This window comes from Lynx rufus, unplaced genomic scaffold, assembly GCF_022079265.1.
Source record: "Lynx rufus isolate CCGP_SWC_20201006 ecotype Redwood Valley unplaced genomic scaffold, mLynRuf1.p SCAF_5, whole genome shotgun sequence".
In the NCBI taxonomy this organism is placed as follows: domain Eukaryota; kingdom Metazoa; phylum Chordata; class Mammalia; order Carnivora; family Felidae; genus Lynx; species Lynx rufus.
Window position 1 is genome coordinate 7,357,267 of NW_025814867.1, and position 22,596 is coordinate 7,379,862.

General features: G+C 44.7%; 1 protein-coding gene across 3 annotated transcripts; it reads left to right on the top strand.

The window, feature by feature from the left end:
- Positions 1-536: 536 nt before the first annotated feature.
- Positions 537-20,247, top strand: LOC124526265 (caspase-14-like). Of its 3 annotated transcripts, none has more exons than XR_006965639.1 (7): positions 537-1,326; positions 2,869-2,921; positions 4,125-4,274; positions 7,058-7,283; positions 7,758-7,874; positions 16,444-16,626; positions 18,202-18,291. XR_006965639.1 is itself a non-coding variant. In XM_047099135.1 (7 exons), the coding sequence occupies exons 1-7, from the start codon at positions 972-974 to the stop codon at positions 18,301-18,303; spliced, it is 1,113 nt and encodes a 370-aa protein (XP_046955091.1). In that variant the 5' UTR covers positions 762-971; the 3' UTR covers positions 18,304-20,247. The 3 variants fall into 3 exon arrangements, 2 of the variants coding, with proteins under 2 accessions (XP_046955092.1, XP_046955091.1); XM_047099135.1 differs by having other exon boundaries at positions 762-1,326; positions 16,517-16,626; positions 18,202-20,247; XM_047099136.1 differs by lacking the exons at positions 16,444-16,626; positions 18,202-18,291 and adding an exon at positions 11,729-13,571 and having other exon boundaries at positions 538-1,326.
- The last annotated feature ends 2,349 nt before the right edge of the window (positions 20,248-22,596 follow it).

The following is a 22,596-nucleotide window of genomic DNA, read 5'->3' on the forward strand; positions in this document are numbered from 1 at the left end:
GCAAATCACAATTAGAGTGAGCTCCTGAGGTCCCCAGCAAGTCAGGGAACTGAGCAGCAGTGACAGTAACGGGCCGTTGCCAAGCTGAGATCTGCTCCCCAAGGCAATGTCCCTTCCACGGCTCCCAGGCTGAGCAGTGTGCATTTCCAACTTCTTGCCGACTTCAAATTCTCAAGCCTCAACCTTTTTCACCTCTCCCTCTCCAATGAAAGCTGGCTCCAGGCAAATAGCCTCTAGGTGTTATTTCAGCGTCCAAGTGCAGCCAGTGGGTTCGGTAGCTGATAAACACTCCGGATCTAACTAGGCTGCACATTGGAATCACCGGAAGAGCTTTTAAATGTTTTTTAAATGTTTATTCATTTTTGAAAGACGGAGAGAGGCAGAGCATGAGCAGGGGAGGGGCAGAGAGAGAGGGAGACACAGGATCAGAAGCAGGCTCCAGGCTCCGAGTTGCCAGCACAGAGCCCGACGCGGGGCTGGAACTCACGGACCCCGAGATCAAGACCTGAGCCGAAGTCGGACGCTCAACCGACGGAGCCACCCAGGCGCCCCTCACCTGAAGAGCTTTCAGAACGGCTGATGCCTGGGTCTGCCACCCAGAAATTCGAATGTAATCAGCCGGGACTGTGGCCTGAGCTCGAGGAGTTAGTTAGCCAGGTGACCCTAACGCGCAGCCACGGCGGAGAACCACGGAGGGGCCCCCGCCACCAAGCTCTCCCTACCCGGGCTCCGAGGGTTAAGCGGGAACGGGCGGGTGGGGGCGGGGCTTCGAGGCAGGGGCGGGGCCGCAGAGGAAGCCCGGCGGGATCTCCAGGTCGCCGCCGCCAGCCCGCCCGGCCGTAGCTAAGACGAGCGGAAACGCCTCCGTTTTACAAAACAAAGGGAGAAGCGGGAGGCGTGCGCGGCCCGCGGGGCTGAGACCTCGGCGGGTGGCCCCTCCGGCCCGGGCGCTGCAGCATCTTTGGGTGGCCATGGCGACGAGCCTTGGGAGCGGCTGGCGCTGGGGGTCCGACGGCCGCCAGGCGCCTCCGAAGATCACGCCGACCGTGGAGGAGCTGCAGAGCCGCGTGCAAGAGACGCTGGACCTGCTGTCCCCGCGGGAGCTGAGCCACTTCCGCGTCCTCCTCAAGACCGTGGACGAGGGGCCGCGCGTGAGCCCCCTGCGGCTGGAGCTGGAGGGCGGCAGCAAGGCGGGGCTGGCCCGTCTCCTGGCCCAGCACTACTACCTGCCCGCCGTGTCGCGCGTTCTCATCAAGGTGCTGCAGCAGCTGCGCCGCGCCGACCTGCTGCCGCGCTGGCAGAGCGCGGAAGACGACGACCGCCGGGGTGAGCGGGGGCGCTGCCGCGAGCCGGGGCTGGGGGCTGGGCCCGGATCGGAGGCCGGGATGGGGGGCGGGGTGGTGGCGGCCGGGTTAGGGGGCGGGGCCCGGGTGCGCGGCTGGCGGCCCGGCGGAGGGGCGGAGCCTGGGTGAGAGTGGGGACAGCCGGGCTGGGGGGAGAGGTCCGGGGGATCTGGGGGCTGCCGGGGCTGGGGGCGGGTTCCCGGGCAGCCCGCGGGGCGGAGGCTAGCGGAGCCAGGGGCTGGCGGGTGCCCTAGGACCCAGGTGACGCGCGGTGGGAGGTGGGAACCTTGGGTGAAGCAGCCCGTAGAATCGCCATCCCCAGGCGCGGAATGCGAGTGATCCGTCGAAGAGCGGCCATCAGGGTTTACGAGCACATTTTGGGGGTCGGCTCAAAGAGCAGATCGACTCAGCAGCAGGCCTGAGATGCTTCGTTAACGACTACCTTCAAGAGATTATGATGTGGGAGGTTTCCAAATGATGCAGTGAGAAGCCCAGTGTTGGAAACCCCACTGTCACACCTCCAGGGGGTGTATTTACGGAAGGGGTGGCTCTTCTTGCACATCATGAGACCATTTGCCGTCAATCTGGGAAGATGTGGCTTATGATCAAGAAATGTAGTATGGAGCAGGTTGAGGGAGGTGGGGCTCCCCCCACCCCGGCCCGATTTGATAAACGGATGTGTACATAATACGTATGTGAGAGAGAGGAGAGAGAGGAAGCAGCACTTACATGGGAGCCACTTACATGGGAGCGACAGTAAAATGTACCGTCGGTGACCTCTGCCATCGGCATGCCTATGATCTGATTGAGCTTCTAGGTGTGTTACTGTTGCTGATTTTGTTTAGATTTGTAATGCATCACAACTGTAATGACCCACCACACATGGCCTACAGGCAGAATACTGGCCCTGTGGAGCCTTGACTCTCCCTGCTTTCACTGCACCTACAAAGCACTTGTGTCGTCCCTCCCAGGTTCGTTGGTCATGTATCACTTTTGCTATCACCTCTTTAGACTGTTGGCAAAGTGGGCTTTTTTTTCCAGACTCGTCCAACCTACACAATATTATGGCTCTACACTGTAGGCACCCACTAAATGTTGGAATTAAATGCTAAGAGATTATGCTATTTTTTTTTTTAATGCCTAGTTCCTTTACTTCAATTTTCCCTTTATCGATGTCTTAATCTCCTCTCCAGGAAGTACATGTGCAGTAATATGTCAGTTAGCCCTTGTCCCTTTTTATCTCTGGCCTGGCTCTTCCTGCCCTTGTATCCATCTGCGGCCTACGGGAAGCCTGTTTTAAGTTTCCAGCCTCATGAGTTTGCAGGAAGGTGTTCATAATCCAGGGAACCTGTTCTAAAGCGAGGTTGAAGCCTGCTGGACCCCCAAAACGTAAGAGGCAACAGAATTCCTTGGGAGGAGCTTCCTGTTAGTAGGGATGACAGTGGATCTTGATTAAAACTTAAAAAATGGGAAAATAATAATGTGTTTTTCCTGTTTTCTTCTCTTTTCATGAAAATTCATGCAGAGATTCCAAGAAAGATTCTAAAGAGAAGCTATGACTGTGTGGATGGCGAACTGGTAAATATTTTTGCTCTCACTCCAGCACCGCACACTGGTTAGGAAGGATGGTATTTATTTAGCCGCTTGAACTGCCATTTTAACATTTTTTTGTGTGCTGTTCTTGTTGGTTAAAGACAATCTGTATGGTTTTCTCAAGTGGTCATATCTCACTGCTTTTTGTTATGAGAGTGGAAGATAAACTTTAGCCAGTTACAACCACTGTGCGTGCATTAACCAAACAAGGTAGGAACTGCTGTTATTTCTGTTTGACAAGTCAAGAAAAGTGAGGCAACTTCAATGGAAGTTCAATGCCTGGCTGTATGGCCTTGGACGACTATGTACATTGCTGGTTCTAGCGTTTGGTTTTTTTAAGTTTTACTACGGAAATTTTGAACAAATAGTAAAGTGGGATAGAAAAACGAATCTCCCCAACTCCAGCCCAACGTACTTATGACCCTGCTTCGGCAAATTAGAAACATAGAGCCAATCTTGTTTTGTGTGCTCCTGCTCCCATTATTTTGAAGCAAATCCAGATAATCATGTCCCTTTCATCTACGGACCCTTTCGTGTGGATCTCTGAATCTTTAGCAGGAGAAAGAGGTTTTGCAAAACATAACCACAATACCATTATTCTACCTAAAAACAACTTTCTTAATGTTTGCGAAGAGGTGGTTAGCATTCAGATATCCTTGACTCGTTCCTATGTCTTTTGCAGGTGGGCGGTTTGAATCAGGATACAGATTCACACAGGGCCTACACAATTACAGTTGTTTGCTTTGTGCCTTCAGACTCTTAACTTAGGATGCTTCTTCTTTCTTTAGCCTTTTTTCTTGTTATTTATCTATTAAAGAAACCAAGTTGTCTGTAGAATGTCCCACATTCTGGATTTTGATGATTGCAGCCTTGTGTGGTCATTTACCGTTTCCTCTGTCCGCCATATTTCCTTAAACTGATACTCTAGCTATATGTAGGAATTTAAAACTGAGATTGGCCTATTAGTCCTAGTCTGAGGAAGATATTTGAAAGGATTATAAATCAAGTCATGACTCCCCCCACCCCCGTTCCATAACTAATAAGAGAGACAATCAGTGTTGCATCCCTGATCCAAACTGGGAAACCTCACCATCGATCCCTAGAGAAACTCATTATTTTGTATCTATGACACATTTAGATTTCTGAGTTTGGTTTGGTTTAATTATTGTTGGCTTTCCTGGAAAATAGGACTGTTATGACCTGAGTGGCAAGCGGAAGGCTTTCCTCATGTGTGTGGAGAAGAACAGACCCGGGGCTCACCGGGACGTCATGCTAATGACCGAATGGCTTGGCCAATGCCAGTTTGAGCATACTTCGTGCATCGATCCAAACAAAATGGTAAAAATAAAAAACAATGAGGAACCTAACTTGGATCTTCCAATTTTCCTTTCTTTTTTAAAAAATTGGGTTTTAACACCTGGTAAGAATCAGGACCTACCTGCTGCTCAATGACATGTGTGTCCTGATAAAACTCTTGATGCTTTTGTAATTTTACGTGTGCGATACCCTACCTCCCCTTCCAGTCAGGCAGGGACCTCTTGGGCTCCAGTCTTGGCTAGGGCCCTGCAGTTGAAGAGGGAAGGGAACCCCAGAAGGCATCCTTGGCAAGATGGGCAAGGGGGCCAAGGACAAGATGGAGTCTGGAGTAGGCAAGTTCCAGAGCATTTAGGAGCAGGAAAGACGAAGGAAACCCCTTTGAGAGGTCATCAGGAGGCAGGCCAGAGGGATTCCAGCAGCATGAGTCTTTGTGGGACTCACTTAGAACCCTGGGAGAAGCTTGGGGAGGGAGCCGACAGCACTGGGCAGAATTGCGTTGTGACTTAACTTGATTGTACTGAAAAAAATAAGGTGGAAGAGGATGGTGGGAACTCCATTTGATCTCTTTGACCTTAGCTGAGACATGACTCAGACCTGCCCTTATTTAGGGACAGTAACATAGGAAAGCCCTTCTTAGATCCCAGGAGTCACTGCTAATGAATGTCAAGGAACAGCATGGCATGGGGTTGTGGATGCCACACAGGCTGCCTCGGCTGGAATCCTGTCCCTTGCTAGTTGTTACCTTAAATCTGGTTCTCATCTGAGGGTGACTTGTCCCCCTCATTTGGCCATATCTGGAGCCATCTCTGGCTGTCACAACTGGAGGGTGCTACAATGCCCAGAACAGCCCCCACAGCAAAGAATTTTCTGGCCCCAAATGTCCTTTCCCCAAGGCTTGGACCAGAATCTCTTCATTTTGCATGGTTTTTAATCCTGTCCTTTTCATTCAAATGGCAGAAACTGCCAATGTTCTTTTAGTTTATGCTCCTCAGGGTCTTGAGTGGCTACTTTTCCTGCATCCTGGCAACGTTTATAAATATTTAGCAATGTCACTGGCAAAAGTATTTCATTGTTCGGAGTTTCGTTTTTCCGATTCTTAGTTTGGTTAAACATCCTTTGGCCATTTTTTTTCCTTCTGTAAATTATCTGTTCTGTCTTCCTTCGCCCTTTCTCCTACTGGGTGGTCTTTTTCTTGTTCTTATAGTTATTTTCCTGGATATTATTCATTTACAAAACATACTGCAAATATGTTTCTCTTACCCTGTGACTTGATTTTTTGTTGTCCTAAGTCATATGGAAGTCTTTTAATTTTTTTGTGAGTAAACTTGTCAGTCTTTCTTGTCAGCTTCTTGTTGTTTGTGTCTTGATTAAACCCCATGCCTTCCCAACTTAGAAAATGCTTAAATTATTTTTCTCTATAGCTTAAGGTTTTCCTTTCTACTCTGGAATCTTATTTTTGGAACAGTGTGAAGTAGGAAGCCTCACCTTATGTCCACATGGATAGTCTGTTGTCTCAACATTTATTGAATAATGTGTCCTTCCCCCACATACTTAAAACTCTGCCTTTATTGTGACATAAATTCCCATATATAATTCAATTGGTTTCTAGAATCTAAAATATTCCATTCATATATTTGTTTATACCTAAGCCAGTATCTCCCTGTTTCATTCACCATGATTTTTAAGGACATTTTGATGCCTGATAGGGCTATCCCTCCTCTCTCTCTGTCTCTCTCTCTCTCTCTCTCTCTGTCTTTTTTTTTTCTTATGAATATGCTTGGCTCTTCTTGAGAATTGTCTGTCCTCTGTGACCTGGAGAATAATCTGGTTAATTTCCACTGAAACCCGTTGGGATTTTGATTGCCATGACATTGAATTGAGATTCATTTGGAGTGAATCAGCAAATCAGTAGTATTAAGAGAAGCGTGGGCATGTCATGGTTTATTGTCGCCTCTTCCCTAAAGCTTTATCCTTTCTTCATTTAGGTTTATTCCTAGGTATTGTCCTAGTTTGGGTGTGACCGTGAATGGGACCCCCTTTTCTGTTATGGGGTTTAAAAGATTGTTGCCAGGTAACCGGAGTGGGGGGTGGGGGGAGAGGATCTTTGATCTTTGTGAGTTAATCTTGTATCCAGTCAGCTCACTGGCCTCTGGTTCCAGTAGTTACTTGGTTGATTATTTCGTATTTCTAGAAAGTCATGATATGTGTAAAAAATGAGTTTTGGCTCTTTGTTTACCGTATTTAGACTTCATTTCACTTTTACATGCTTTATTGAAGGGACTGGAATTTTGGCTACAAGGTTGACGGGAGCAGTGATGGCCGCCATTCCCGTCTTGCGTTTCTCTCTAGGGGACTGGATTCTGATGACGCCTCTCCATAGGTTCTGGCAGGTGTATATTATTGGCAGATCCCTCCATCCCCTTCCATTTCTAGCTTATTGAGGGCATTAATTTTAGAAAACAATAACTTTATATGTTAAAATAAGTTAATAATATAAAATTTACATACACTAACCCTTTGGGGAGCTATCATTATGTTGTTTTTTTTGCAGTAGAGAATCAGAAATGCCCTAATTCTGTTAAACAAGAACCAATGGCACAAACAGAAATTACGGGAATTCTGAGAGCAACCAAAAGGGAAGGGACAAGTTCAGGAACTGATATTTACCTCATACGAACCCTGCCTGAGATGTAGTTATTTTCGTACTTGTCATACCCTCGGATTGCCTACTGAAAAGAACCATCTCCGGCATTTCTGATTTTACTTCCCTCCAGTTATTTTGAATATGTGATCCTATCTTACAGGAGTTACTTGGGAAAATATCATCATTTCGGGATGGACTCAATGAAATTAAGGATGATGTTGGCTGTTGCCTTGTTACTCTTATGTCCCATGGGGAGAAAGGCTTTATTAAGATGAAAGATGGTGAGAGAGTCAGCCTGGAGGACATTTTTGAAATGTTTAATAATAAAAATTGTCCGGCGCTTCAAGAGAAACCAAAGATCTTTATAATCCAGGCCTGCAGAGGAGGTGAGTGGAGACTTCTTGGTCCAGTCCTGTGTCTAGGGCATTCTCATATGGATGACTGAGAAAAGAAAAAGAAGTTACAAATATTTATTTGTTCGTTTGTTTACGATCAGAGGCCCCTCGGCTGATGTGACTTTAGTTGTGTGGGGTACTAGAGACTTTGGGCTGGGAGGAAGGGACAGAAGGGACACTTACCTGGGATGGAATCATTAACTCTGGCTGAGGAATGGTCCCAGTCACTCACATCACGGGGTAGGCCAGGGAGCCTCAGATCTGAGAGAGATGTGTGCAGTTCCCAAGGGCCATCCCGCCGTCCATGTGATGCCAGGCGACCTGCGGGGCCGATATCCGACTTCCGTAGCTTCTGTGGCTATTCCTCCCTCTTCTGGAGGTGCAAGCTTGTTGGGACGTTGATTAAGGGTTCCTGGTGTCAATGGCGCATTACTGTAGTGTGTATTTTTGTTCTCCAAAAAATAGAGAAAAGAGATAATGGTGTTGAGACAGACGATGAACCCATGGAGTCTGATGACGTATCTGAGAAGAGGAGGCTGCCCACGTTCAGTGATTACTTCATCATCTATCCTACCCAGGCAGGTGAGACAGTGAGGGTAGATGCCAGTGACACACACTTTCTTCCAGAAGGTTTAAGTTATTCGTGATGATTCTCAGAATCTTTTTTTTTTTAATTAATTTTTTTTTTTTTTTTTTTTTTTTTAAGAGAGAGAGAGAGAGTGTGTGTGTGAGTTGGGGAGGGGCAGAGAGAGGAGACACAGAATCTGAAGCGGGCTCCAGGCTCCCAGCTGTCCGCACAGGGCCCGACGTGAGGCTCGAATTCACAGACCGTGAGATCATGACCTGAGCCGAAGTCGGGCGCTCAACCGACTGAGCCACCCAGGCCTCCCTTAAATTGTTTGTGCCTTACTAATTGACATCTAGAAGGAGAATCTTTTGTTAACCTCTCCAGCTCCGTTTGCAAATGTTCCCACTTTTAGAGATGGCAGGTTGGCATCTCTAAACAAAAGAAGCAGATCATTCTTCCAGGAACGCACAGGCCCCCGAGCAAAGTATTGCATGGTGAATGAGATGGTTGGCTCTTCTGTGAAAAAGATCTTGGCCCAAAAGCTAGTTCTGCTTTAGTATATTTGAGACCTTCAGTATTTTTTAATTGCTAGCTATGTTGGTTTCTTCATGTAAAACGGGAATGATAGAATTCACTTATGTCTTTGGGATGTTCTATAAATTGAATTCTATAAAGCAGGTGTGCTTATCATAATTAATGGCATAGTGAATACAAAAAAAAAGAAATTAGATACTATTATTACTAATATATTCTGCTAATAATATTATCATCATTGTTACTAATACTATTACTGATAATAAGTTAAAGTCCAAAAGAATCTGTGTATGCGAGGTTGGACTTGATTCACTTGTGAGGGGAAACAAAAATGTTGGAGAGATAGAATTAAGGGGTCCAGGACATTTCTTTAGGTTTTTTTTTTTTTTTTAGGCTCATTTTTATTTAAAAACAAAATGTTTGTTGGTTTATTTAGAGAGAGCGAGAGCACATGCGAGTAGGAGAGGGGCAGAGAGAGAGGGCGATGCAGAATCTGAAGCAGGCTCCAGGCCCTGAGCTGTCAGCACAGAGCCCGATAATGGGGCTCGAACTCATGAACTGCGAGATCATGACCCAAGCTGAAGTTGGACGCTTAACTGACTGAGCCACCCAGGCACTGCTTTATCTTGACTTGAAAAGAGGATTAAAGTAGCTTGCAAATATATATATATATATATATATATATATATATATATCCCATCTCTATGTGGAATTTGATATAAAATGTGAGTAAAGAAATGCAAGCAAAGGAAACTAAGGGCCACCACTTAAAATGAAACCATCCTTAGTGGTAAGATGCGAAAAACTTCCCCACTAGGGTTAGACGAAAGATCTCACTCCTTGGTTGTTTCTCCAAGAGAGATGAAAGCATGTGGCCTCACAGAGACTGGCACACAGAAGTTCATAGCAGCTTGATTTGAAATAGCCAAAGACTGAAAACAACCCAAGTGACCATCAACAGGTGAGCGAATAAACAAATCCCGGTGTGCCCCACGTGGACTACCGGTCAGCGATAAAAGGAGATGAGCTCCTGATATAAACTAACTGCAGAATTATTATGGAACAGTTCAGGGTCAAGGCGAGAAACCTCAAGCTCCAGTTTTATGGGACGAATGAGTTTTATGACTGCTGGACTGTATATACATTTAAGGGCTAGAGACTCAGTATTGAACAGAAGAACTAAAACTCTCTGCCTCCACGGAACTTCTGCACTAGTGGGGGAGACAGACGAGAAACACAGAAACTATATGTTGTGCTACTTTACGATCCCATTTATATAAAGCTCTGAAACAGGCAAAACTAATCTGTGGTGTTAGAAGTCAGGATACTATTTGCCCTCGGGGCTGCAGAGTGTTGGGGGTGGTAATGACCAGAGGGGGCAAGGAGGGGACTTCTGGAATGCCGGCATCATCTTGTTTCTAGATGTTTCTAGTTATGGGGTGTGTTCACTTTATGAAAGTTTATGGAGCTCTTCTGTACCCCTAAGGCTTTGCACACTTTGCTATGGGATGGTTCCCTTTCAGTGAAATGGTTACCAAAAATAAATAAAATAAAATAAAATAAAATAAAATAAAATAAAATAAAATAAAATATGTTAAATGCTGATAAGTGCTATGGAGAAAAATAATACAGGGATGAGGGTTATAGGGAGTATCGAGGGAGAGGAGTGGAGATGGCCGTTTTAAAAAAGAGATGTGTAGAGGTGTCCCCATGGAGCAGCTGATTGTTGTGTGGACATTTGAGGGACATGAGAGAGGGACCTATGCAGATGTTTGAGAGAACTTGTGACATAAGAATACTTAGGATATAGGGACGCCTGGGTGGCTCAGTCTGTTGAGCATCCGACTTCGGCTCAGGTCATGATCTCACAGTTTGTGAGTTCGAGCCCCGCATCGGGCTCTGTGCTGACAGCTCAGAGCCTGGAGCCTGCTTTGGATTCTGTGTCTCCCTCTCTGTCCCTTCCTGCTTGTTGTCTCTACGTCTCTGTCAAAAATAAATCAACAGTAAAAAAAAGAATACTTAGTATATAACAATAATAAAAATTCTATGTATACACAGACCACTAGAATAGAATAGAGAATGTACACGCAGAACCAGATATGCAGGACAACTAGGTATGTGACAAGCCATCACCAATTAGTGTTGAAAAAATGGGCTGTTCAATATGTACTGCTAGGAAAACTGGCTTCTCCGTGGGAGAAAAACAAAAAATTATTTCTTGGCATAGAGTTCGTTGTATCTTTAATCACGTGAAATGTCCAGTAAGTCTATAGGAATGCTCCTTTTATCTCTAATATTTGTGGCTTCCTTCTTTTGATCTTGATCAGTCTTGCCAGTGGTTTCATTAAGAACCTATTTTTAGGGGTGCCGGGCTTAGCATCTGGTTAAGCATCCGACTTCGGCTCAGGTCATGATCTCACGGTTTGTGAGTTCGACCCTGAGTTGGGCTCTGTGCTGACAGCTCGGAGCCTGGGTGGAATTCTCTCTTTCTCTCTCTCTCTCTGTCTCTCTCTTCTTCTCTCTCTGCCCCTCGTGGGATTTTCTCAATCTCACTCTCTCTCTGCCCCTTGCTCACTTGTGCCCTCTCTCTCTTTCTCTCAAAAAAAAAAAAAAAAAAAAAAAAAGAACCTATTTCTGGTTTTGTTCATTCTCTCTAGTATAGGTTTTTTATTTCGTTAATTTTGATTTCATAAATTTTCATTAAAATTTCCATTTTTCTTCATTTGGGGGTTTATTCTACTCTTCTTTTCCCGACTATTTTGGTTAGACACTTGGCTCATTATTTTCTCTCTTTTCAAAAAATAAGCATTAAAAAAAATTTTTTTTTAACATGTATTCATTTTTGAGAGACAGAGCACAAGTAGGGGAGGGGCAGAGAGAGAGGGAGACACAGATCTGAAGCAGGCTCCAGGCTCTGAGCAGTCAGCACAGAGGCCTACGCAGGGCTCGAACTCACAAACTGTGAGATCATGACCTGAGCCAAAGTCAGACACTTAACCTACTGAGCCACCCAGGCATCCCCAAAATATAAGCATTTTCAAATAATCTCCTCTGAGTACTGCTTTTACTGTATCCCTCACATTATAACATGTAACTTTTTAAAAAGTGTTTATTTATTTTGAGAGAGAGAGAGAAAGAAAGAGAGAGAGAGAGGGAGAGAGAGACCCTCCCTGATCTCAAGCACCAAACTGTGAGACCATGACCTGAGCCGAAATCAAAGGCGGTCACGTAACTGACCGAGCCACCCAGGTGCCCCAGCTATTAAGATATTAATACTGAGCTTGGAACTAACTACTTTAGTAAATGGATCTCTTAGGTATTTCTTTTGGCCTAGGAGTGCTGTGAAAAAATTACTGAGACTCTAAGGGCACCATGAACTGAGAAAGTTTGGGAGCTTCTGCACAGAGGAATCTTCTGCACATGTATATACATGGAAAGGCCGACCAACTGTCCCGGTTTGCCCGAGATGGAGGGGTCTCCTGGGATACTGGACTTTTCAGTGCTAATACCAGGAAAGTGGTGAATGGGGCTGAGTCGAGCACTCTACTCTGGGCACTCCTTTGAAGTTGCTTAGTGGGGCAAATGAAGGGGCAGGAATCTAAAAGCCACTGGGAGTGGTATATTCATACTGTCGGATACTGTGCCGCAGTTGAAAAGAATCATCATGGTGAAGTTTCAAATGCAACAGTTACTGAAAATAAGACAGCTGTGGGGCATCTGGGTGGCTCAGGTTGTGATCTCACAGATCGTGAGTTTGATTTCTTGGGCGTGGGATGAGGCGGGAGGGAGACTTTGATGGATTCCTCTTATAATTTGAATTGTGAACCATTTGTGTTTGAGTCCATTTTTTGTTGCTTTTTGGATTCCCCATACAAATGAAATTATATGGCAGGTCTTCCCTGTCTGGCTTATTTTACTTAGCAGCATACCCTCTAGTCCATCCATGTTGGCAAGATTTCTTTCTTTTTTATGGCTGAGTAATATTCTCTTGTGCCTATGGGTGTGTGTGCGCATGGGTGTCCATGTAAGATAAATATACATCTATATTTTTATCTACTCATCTACTGATAGATGAATTGTGAACCATTTGAATGTATTATCTATTCAAACAATGGATTGAATCACGGCTTGACTTTTGGCTAAGATCAAGGGCAAAAAAGGTGGATTTAAAACATTTTAAAGTTATCCTCTTTTAGAAAGTAGATTTCAACAAAATTCGGGCTTCCGACATCTAGTTCACCGTTGAAGTTTATAGCGGCTACCTGACCCCTGTGAGTTCTAGAGCCTGTCCCTCCTGGCCTGTGACCAAGCCATCTCACCTATGTATAAGAGAAGCTATAAAGTGTTCATGTGTTCATTGGCTACTTGTTTTCAGTCTTGTGAGTGATTGGAACTCTTGTTCTCTGGCCAGAGTCATCATCTAATGCAATGTTGGGGGAATCCCGGTCCTGATGACTTTTTAATTTGACCCTGTTTGGTAAATCTGTGGAAATTCACTAGCTTTCAGCCCGAGTCTAAAGTTCTCCATTTTTACTCATCGGACTCATTTTTTTGTGGCCTAGAGTCTGTCCTGAGGACTGAACCCGTGGCCATGGACGACAATAGCTGATTATTTTCAAAGTGACAAGAAATGTATAATCTTTCATTTAATAAGATGCTTGGCAGCTACACTGATTTTCGCTCTGCTGACTGGCACATCCTCCACGGGGTTGCAGACCATGTTAGGTTAGAGGCTTTCAAATGTTATTTGCCACAACCTACAGGAAGAAAGAGCTATTGTGTTGCATCAAATCTAATGCCTTGATTGTAAGGCATACCATTATTTTGTGTCCTCAGGGAGCTACCAATTAATTACTCTGTGACACGGAAGAGATTATATAACACATCCAGATTTCAGAGATGCCTAAGTGGGGGGGGGGGCAGAAAATTTCAATATTAGAATTGATAAAATCTACACTTCATTATAGTCTATCACATATATTTATGTAAAAGTATAAATACACATGTAACACACTAGTTTTATAAATTATAGCTACCCTTGCTGCATTGGTGTACTTTAATATTTTCTACTATATCCCATTTTATCCCATTTTCAAAAAAGGCAGTTTCATTTTTTTTAATTAATTAATTAATTAATTTTGAGAAAGAGAGAGAGAGAGAAAGTACAAGCGGGGAAGGGGCAGAGAGATGGAGAGACAGAATCCCAAGCATGGGATGAGCCATGGGGCTTGAACTCCCAACCATGAGATCATGACCTGAGCGGAGATCAAGGGTTGGATGCTTAACTGACTGAGCTGCCCAGGCGCCCCTAAAAAATACAGTTTCAGTGTGCTAAATTGATTTGTTGGCTGATAATTGGGCCGCAACCTGCAGTTTGAAGAACACTGGATGGATTGTCAAACATCGTGATGTGGTGTTTCTGACTCAGATTTACTCCAAGAGGGACAATACTGAAATTGCTGTATGGTTCCTATACTAAACAGATACGTTTTGTGGATTTGTTTACAACTTTATGGAGATATAGTTGAAGTATGAGCTGTACATATTCCACGTGTACCATTCGAACAGATGGAAGTATGTGTTCATGACACCATCACCATGATCAAGATAAGCAAATATTGCTGTCACCGCAAAAAGTTTTCTTCATGTTTGAATCTGTCCCTACCTCCATCCCCATCCCTGAGTCACCACGATTGTGTTTTCTGTTACCACTGATTAGATTATATTTTCTGGAATTTTATAGGACTAGAATTATATAGCATGTAGGTTTCCTCCCTCCCTCCCTCCCTTCTTGTCTTCCTCCACTCAGCATAATGGTTTCGGGTTGTACCCATGTCGTTTTGTATATCAGTGGTTCATTCCTTTTTATTTCTGAGTGGTATTTAGTTGTGTGAATATAACACAATGTTAACACAATGCGCTCAGCCATTCACTTGTTACTGAACATTTAAGTTGTTTCTAGGTTTTGCTTATTACAGATGAAGCCGCTGTGAACACACGTGTGTACATCTTTGGGCGTATGTTTTTGTTCTCCTTGGGTAAATACGAAGAAGTGGAATGGTTGGTTCACATAGTAGGTGTGTTTGACTTTTAAAGAAACTGCCAAGTTGAAAATTCTTTTTCAATGTGGTTGTATTGTTTACATTTCCGCCAGCAGCGTATGAGAGTTCCAGTTGCTTCACATCCTCATTATCAGTTGGTTTGATCTGTTTTTAAATTTTAGACAGTCTGATGGGTATAGAATAGTATCACCTTGTAGTTTTAATTTGCATTTCTTGGAGGCCTAGTGATTATCTTTTCCCGTACGTGTTGTCCTCTCACATATCTTCTTTGCTTAATGTCTGTTCGTGTGTGTTGTCCAATTTTTTGTTGGGTTGTTGGTTTTCTTATGAAGTTGTAAGAATTATTTTCTTTTTAATTTTTTTTAAGTTTATTGATTTTGAGAGACAGAGGAGGGGCAGAGAGAGAGGGAGAGAGAGAATCCCAGGCAGGCTCTGTGCTGTCAGCACAGAGCCCAAAGTGGGGCTCGAGCTCACAAACTGGGAGATCATGACCTGAGCCGAAACCAAGAGTTGGACGCTTAACCAACTGAGCCGCCCAGGCACCCCTGAGAATTATTTATATATTCTGGACACAAGTTCTTTGCCTGGTATGTATTGCAAATATTTCTCCCAAACTGTGGCTTGCTTTTCATTTTCTTAATAACGTGTTTCAAAAAACAAGTTTTTAATTTCGATGAAGTCCAAATTAGCATCTTTTTCTTTTGTGGCTTATGCTTTTTGTGTTCTAAGAAACCTTTGCCTATATTGAGATTGCAAAGGTGTATCCATGTTTTTTTTCTGTTCCAACCTAGATTTATTATCAGAGGGTACGATTTTGATATTCCCATCAAATTTCCACACTAAAAAAAGACAACGTTTCATGTTTTTTACTAACTACTAATAAAAACAATTCCACTAAATTTTTTTGAGGACCCCAAAATAAATTCTATACTGATGTATTTGGGGGGTACTTAGCTTAAGATCCTATAGCAAAAGTCAGAAATAAAAAAAAAAAAATAGACGGGGCACCTGGGTGGCTCAGTTGGCTGGTCATCTGACTCTTTTTTAAATTTTTTTTTTTTTTTTCCTTCAACGTTTATTTATTTTTGGGACAGAGAGAGACAGAGCGTGAACGGGGGAGGGGCAGAGAGAGAGGGAGACACAGAATCGGAAGCAGGCTCCAGGCTCCGAGCCATCAGCCCAGAGCCCGACGCGGGGCTCGAACTCGCGGACCGCGAGATCGTGACCTGGCTGAAGTCGGACGCTTAACCGACTGCGCCACCCAGGCGCCCCTGGTCATCTGACTCTTGATTTCAGCTCAGGTCATGAGCTCATAGTTGGTGAGTTTGAACCCCACATTGGGCTCTGCACTGATAGTGCAAGCCTGCTTAAGATTCTCTCTCTGTCTCTGTCTCTGTCTCTCTCACTTCCCCCGCCTTCAAAAATAAATAAACATTAAGAAATATAGAAAGAAGGGATAAATGAAGGAAATATGGCAAAATGATAACTGTTGAATCTGGGGGATGATTATATGGGAGTTTGTTAAACTTTGCTTTCTCCTTTTGTGAATATTTGAGAAGTTTTATTTTAAAAATTGATTGATAGGGGCGCCTGGGTGGCGCAGTCGGTTAAGCGTCCGACTTCAGCCAGGTCACGATCTCCCGGTCCGTGAGTTCGAGCCCCGCGTCGGGCTCTGGGCTGATGGCTCAGAGCCTGGAGCCTGTTTCCGATTCTGTGTCTCCCTCTCTCTCTGCCCCTCCCCTGTTCATGCTCTGTCTCTCTCTGTCCCAAAAATAAATAAACGTTGAAAAAAAAAATTTAAAAAAAAAAATAAAAATTGATTGATAGAAGAGAATTGCCCTCTTGAGGGTTTACGTGCTGTTGGTCACAGGAGTCCCCTGGGAGGCTCAGTGCTTCCTCTTTCTGTGTCTGTGTCTCTTATGGACCCAGGCCCACTCCTATTAATACAAGAATGCTTCCGTATTCTCAGTTCAAAACCATTTTACAGGTTTCACTATGGGTAAAAGAAAAGTTCGGTGCAACCAGAGGAGGAAAACACACGAAATATTTTCACTTTGTAGATCACGTTGCTTTACGGCACCCTCGCACGGGCTCGGTGATGATTGAAGCGATGGCTGAGGTCTTTAAACAGCATGGAAATAAGTGGCACATCGCTGACTTTTTCACCAAAGTAAGTAGATTCTAAGTGAACACGTGCTTCATTCATGTACTTGATCGGAGCATTTTCATGAGGTTGGCTTTACCCATGAAAATAGGAGAGATACTGAAAAGTTGCTTAGAAGTGGTGGGCCGATCATGACTTACAATGACCGTAGCATTCAGAAAACATGGTTGAGCCACCTGCCGAGGGAAACAGAATGACACCTTCCGTTCCTTGCTAATAGAAGGGCATTGGATATTAGGTGAGCTTTAAAGACCCTGCCTGCTGTGTAGCCCACCATGGCAGCCAGCTTTGGCCCGACTCAGCACCCCTAGAGAGGGCAGAGCCTTAGGACATCTCCAAGGACAGACTCCAGCTCACATTTGTCTCCCCAGCTTGTAGCCCATAGTAAACATTCACTGAATGAACACGTGCTCGATAATGGCGGTGGATTTGCACACGAAACCTAGTTTGGAGAATGGCCCAATTATTGTAGTTTATCGTATCAGGATTGAAGAGAAACTTTCTTCTCATTCTGAGAGGTTTACGCCCACAGAGAGCTAATGAGAAGAGATCAGAGAAGCGCCCAGTAACAGCGAGGCTAACATCGATTGCGTGGCTCACTCCACGCCGGTTACCATTCTCTGCGCTTCCCAGATACGAATCCAGTTAAGCTTTCCAACACCCCTCAGGGACCTCCTGGGATTCACATCCCCTGTGACAGATGGGGGCGAGTCGGTGGCCGAGCTGGCACCCCAGCCTGGGCAGAGTGCTTCTAGAGTTCATGCCCTAATCACGATTACATATGAATTAGTCCACACCTGCCCAAGGTATGGTAACTATTTTTGTTTCTTTAAAATAGAAAGATTTAATTTTAATAATTTACATATGATGCTTAACAGCCCTTCAAACTCCTTCTCACCTCATTTGAGGTCAGAGTTTGGTGGGGGTGGGACGTGAAAGGGAGGGACCACAGACAATTTTGACACTCATTCCAACCAAATGCCCGAGTATTTTCTATCGCTCCATTTCTCTGAGAAAACAGTTTCTTGTCAGCTTCTCAGCAATGTTATAATAAAGACAGATTTGGCCAACTGTAAATGGAAATCCATCGTAGCTAAGGCTAGCTGAAAAATTGTTTGGCTGACCGACGTTCATTAAGCCTTTACCGAACACCCTTTATTTTTAAAGTGCTTGCTGAGTAGACACTGGCAAAGAAAAAAAAAATCCATAAATGAGCATGATGGGGCCTTTGCATTAAAGGCCCTCACGGCCCAGTGACGTGGAAGGGTGGCTGATGTGCTCACAGCCAACCCTGGGATTATAGGGCCACGGGGTGCTTTGGACATAACATAACCCAACCCTTTCATTTTACGGCAGGTTCCCTTGCCTACTCATCCCCAGGGGCAAGTTGAGACCAAACCCAGGTCTGTGGACCCTGGAGTCCAGACAGCTGCGTTCCAGGCACTTGGGGGGCCATGCTCCTTCCACCGCCATTTGCATGTTGCTTTCCGAAATGCATAGAATTCTGCCATTTCACGCCGTAGGGTTGACTAAAAGGCTTTCTCTCAGGGCTCTTGAACAGTTTGTACTTTAATCTTCCAGGTGAATAACAGAGTGGTGCACACTGAGTTTCATCTACACGAGGAACCCATAAAAGTGTCACTTGTCATGGAATCGACTTTAACTAAATCTGTGTACTTTTGACGTCGGGAGGATGAAAAACTAAGGGCTGCTTTATAACCGACGGTGTAAAGAACAGAGAGCGTCTGTAGCGCGGTTCGAATGGTTATCATTTGGGGTTATTTCTGTCACCAGTTGTACTTCTCCAGTTTGTTTTGCATATATGTGTATTTTTCCAAGATTGGGCCACGTATAGTTGGCGCTTGTAAATAATCTGACTTCTTTGAAAAGATCACTGTTGTTGAAAATGGGCTTTCCTGAGCTGTTACCAAAACAGGGAAGCCCAGCTCGATTTGTGGACCATTTTTATAATGTGCTTCCCTTACTGATGACACTCCACCCTCTCCTACTTTGGTGCTGGCGTTCATCCTCGTTTTCTTGGCTTAGTCTTCAAGAGCTGTCTCTGTGTAGTCCTGTCCTGGCCCGCCCGATTTCCCCCATGTTGTTGTCTGCAGCCAGACTCGTCTCCTTTTTGACTCCATAAGCCATTCTCGAGTCTGACCCGGGTGTCTTCGTTTGTACTTTGTTGCCCTTGATGCCTCGTGTTTCCACCCGCCACCCATTCCCCAGCTTCTCCCTTGCTGCGCGGTACCTCTGAATGCTGTTTTCTCTGCCTGGGATGCTCTGTTCCACTCCAGTCCTTTCCGCCCCTCCGGGTTTGGGTCAAGCATCCTTCGCACGGGAAAGTTTTTCGCCAAGGCCTCGTGCTAGGTCAGCTCTTCCCGAGTGCTCACAGACCCGGTGCTTTTCTTCTGCAGCATTTAGCACCACTGTACTCAAAGGACCGTGCAGTGGCCACGAATCTCTCTCCAGTTCAGGCATAAGCTCCGAGAGGCAGGGGCTGTGTGTCTCATTCATTGCTGTATCCCAGCTTCCATCGGTGCCTTAAGACATACAGAAGCGATGTGATGAATGTTTGGTGAACGACTAGTCTCTGTCTTTTAATTGTTTTGTCCATTCGTCAGACCTCGCCTCATTACCTCTGTGCATCTGGCCGCCTTCCGGCCATCCCCACCTGGCTGGTTGTCCTGTGGCGTCTTTAACTCCCTAAGTTGGAAGTCAACCTACATTTCCCTTAAATCTCTTTACAAAACCCATCCCGTTGTGAATAATCCTCTGACTCCCCGCTGCCTGCGGAATATACTCAGATTGCCCTAGGAGAATATTCCAAGTCCTTCTCTGTCAGGCCTGTACTGCCCGTTTGTCCTGGGTCTTGACCACACGGGATGATTTGTCCTCCCCTCAGGCATCCCCTCTCACAGAATCAGGCTTGTGGGTTAATGAATGTTGAATGAATGCTCTTGGCTATGTTCATTGAACAATGAACTATGGTTCATTCTCTCCCTTCTGCCTGAAGCGTCCTTTGTTCCCACTGTGTGCTTTCTCTACACCACACATTCTTTAGGGTGCGGCTTGGGTCCCATCCCACCAGAAGGAAAACTGTATGTAGACTTGCGTTTACTTAGAGTTCACAAACTCCGGGCTGAAGATGAGCTTTCGTTGTGATTGCGTTCTCACTTTTCGTGTAACTTTGGACTATACTAAACCCTGGTTTCCACATCATAAAAGGAGATTTGGCTCGGCTGAGAACTCATCCAGTCACTGGACTTCCCTGAACTTCGGCCTCTTAATAAACTGTTCATGAATATGCGGCAGGTGTGGCTATTCCTGATCCTAGAGGTTCAAGCTGGCAGTTGTGTGAGACCGTTGGGCCTGGGTGAGGATGCAGGTGTTCGGTGAAAATGCTCTGAAGACTGAGGGTCACGATGACTGAAGCAACCCGGAATCTCCAGGCCTGTCTCCATTTCAGGGACAATTGTGTCCTTTTTAGTTAATGTGATTTTTCAAGTCTAAATACGTGTGATTTAATTTTGAAAACTTTTGAGTTTTGATGTTTGATATGTGACTTTGCTTTTTTTTTTTTTTTTATAGACCATTAAAACGTCACCTTGGTTCATAAAATATGAACATCAGGTGAGCCTTCTCTGTTCATTTTGCATCCTGTGCAATCCTGGGACTCCAGGCCCAGGGACTCATTTCAGGGGGACGGCAGCAGCTAACACAGGCAATAGCTCGTTTCCTGAGGCAGGTTAAGTGACTAGTTCAGAGTCCCAGTTAGCAATGCGGCAGTGCATGAAATACATTCCAGTGCATGAAAATACAAGACAAAAAGTGCCAAGTGAGAGAGAAAAGTTGTAAGACAGAATCCTTTCAACAAACAGGCCCATGCCAGTTAACTAAGGGAATGAATGAGCTTTGGGGCAAAGGAGGGAACAGTTATTTTGGAACATTGCTCAGGCCACGGCAGGTAAGATTCCTGGAGAGGACTGGAGCATGGCTGCATACCAGACAAACAGGTCAAGGAGGAGCAAGGAGGAAGTCAGGTTAGAGAGGGAGGTGGGAAGGTGCCCAAGATGAACTTGAAGCCTGGGGCCAACTTGGTGTCCTCCGTATTCTCTCGGCTGTAAACCAGAACAGGGTCTCCTCTAGCCATCCAATGCCACATGAAGTGTATCCCCCCAAAACTACAGTCCCTACCACAATTTTGCATTTGGAAAAAAAACTTAAGCCGAGTTTTTCTCTTTTTAAATATGAATGCCCAAGATCAAAAGTTTGCCAAAGGAAATTCCGAGAGTTTTATTTAAAAAGGGCACAGGGGGAGGGGAGGGGGCGCCTGAGTGGCTCAGTTGGTTAAGCATCCAACTTCGGCTCAGGTCATGATCTCATGGCTCTTGAGTTTGAGCCCCGCAAAGGGCTCTGTGCTAACAGCTCAGAGCCTGGAGCCTGCTCTGGATTCTGTGTCTACCTCCCCCACTCTCTCTCTCTCTCTCTCTCTCTCTGTCTCAAAAAAAAAAAAAAAAAAAAAAAAAAAAAAATAAATAAATAAATAAAATTAAAAAAAAAAACAGGCACGGATAAAAAATGTTGCAGAAACTTGTGCAGACGACTGGGGACCCTGGAAGGTGGGGAGGACACTTAGCTGCTTGCTACAGATTTTCTTTGACAAGTGCCTCTTGGGCCATGGGCTCCCCACCGTGGTTTACTATAGTACCTTCTTCATCTTTGGACTTTTGTCGATTCGTTTCCTCACCAAGGATTTTCCTTACGCGGATTGGTTCTCAAGAGCAAAGTTGTTTTGTGAGAAAAATACTATTTTGTGGACAAACACCCAAACATAATTACAGTACAATGTCTTTTTTTTTTAAACGTTTTATTTACTATTGAGAGACAGAGAGAGACGGAGCATGAGCATGGGAAGGGCAGAGAAAGGTGGAGACGCCAAATCTGAAGCAGGCTCCAGGCTCTGAGCTGTCAGCACAGAGCCTGACACGGGGCTCGAGCTCATGAACTGTGAGATCATGACCTGGGCCAAAGCTGGTCACCCAAATGACTAAGCCACCCAGGCGCCCCAGTACAATGTCCTTCTTGCAACAAAGGAAGTAGTCCTGGGACTCCAGCGTGCATATGGGAGGGAGCTGTTGAGGTGGCTGGGGAAGCCCCTCCAGAGAAGTCATGCAATACAGTGACAGAAAACTGCCCCTAAAAGCCACCTGTTCTATTTTCCACATAGCTATTTTTTCTTTGGGAGCCAAAATGTCTCCAGATATTTTCAGCAGTTTCTAAGGATGCTTAAAGCCATTCCTAAGTTTTCATTCCTTCTCTATCAGCTGCAATGGGGTTTTGTTTTTTTTAATTTTTTAACCTGTGTTCCTCAGAAAATTTCAAAAATGCTAAAAATGAGACGAAAAGAAACTCACCCAGTTTCTCTACTAGTATATTAGTGGTTCTTAGCCTGGCTACACATTAAAATTATCTAGGGAGGTACTTATAAGAATCAGATTTTTTTAAGTCCTGGGAATGTAATATAGTTAATAATACCATATTGTGTATTTCACTGTTGCTAAGAGGGTAAAAGTTCTCATCACAAGAAAAACACACTTTTTGTAACTGGATGGTGACAGATTTTAACTAGATTCATTGTGGTGATCATTTCACAATATATACAAATATGTTTTATGGCAATACTTCCATTTAAAAAATCAGATTTTTGGAGTGCCTGGGAAGCTTAGCCAGTTAAACCTCTGACATCAGTTCAGGTCACCGCTGATGAGTTCGAACCCCAGCTCAGGCCCTCTGCCTCTGCTTCTCCCCCTTTCCCCTCCTTCCCCCTCACCCGAGCATGCACTCTCTTTAAAAAAAAAAAAAAAAAAAAATATATATATATATATATATATATACACATATATATATATAATTTTTAAAATCTGGGTTGGGCACATGTTTAAAAGCTCTCCACGTGATTCGCAAGTGCAGCAA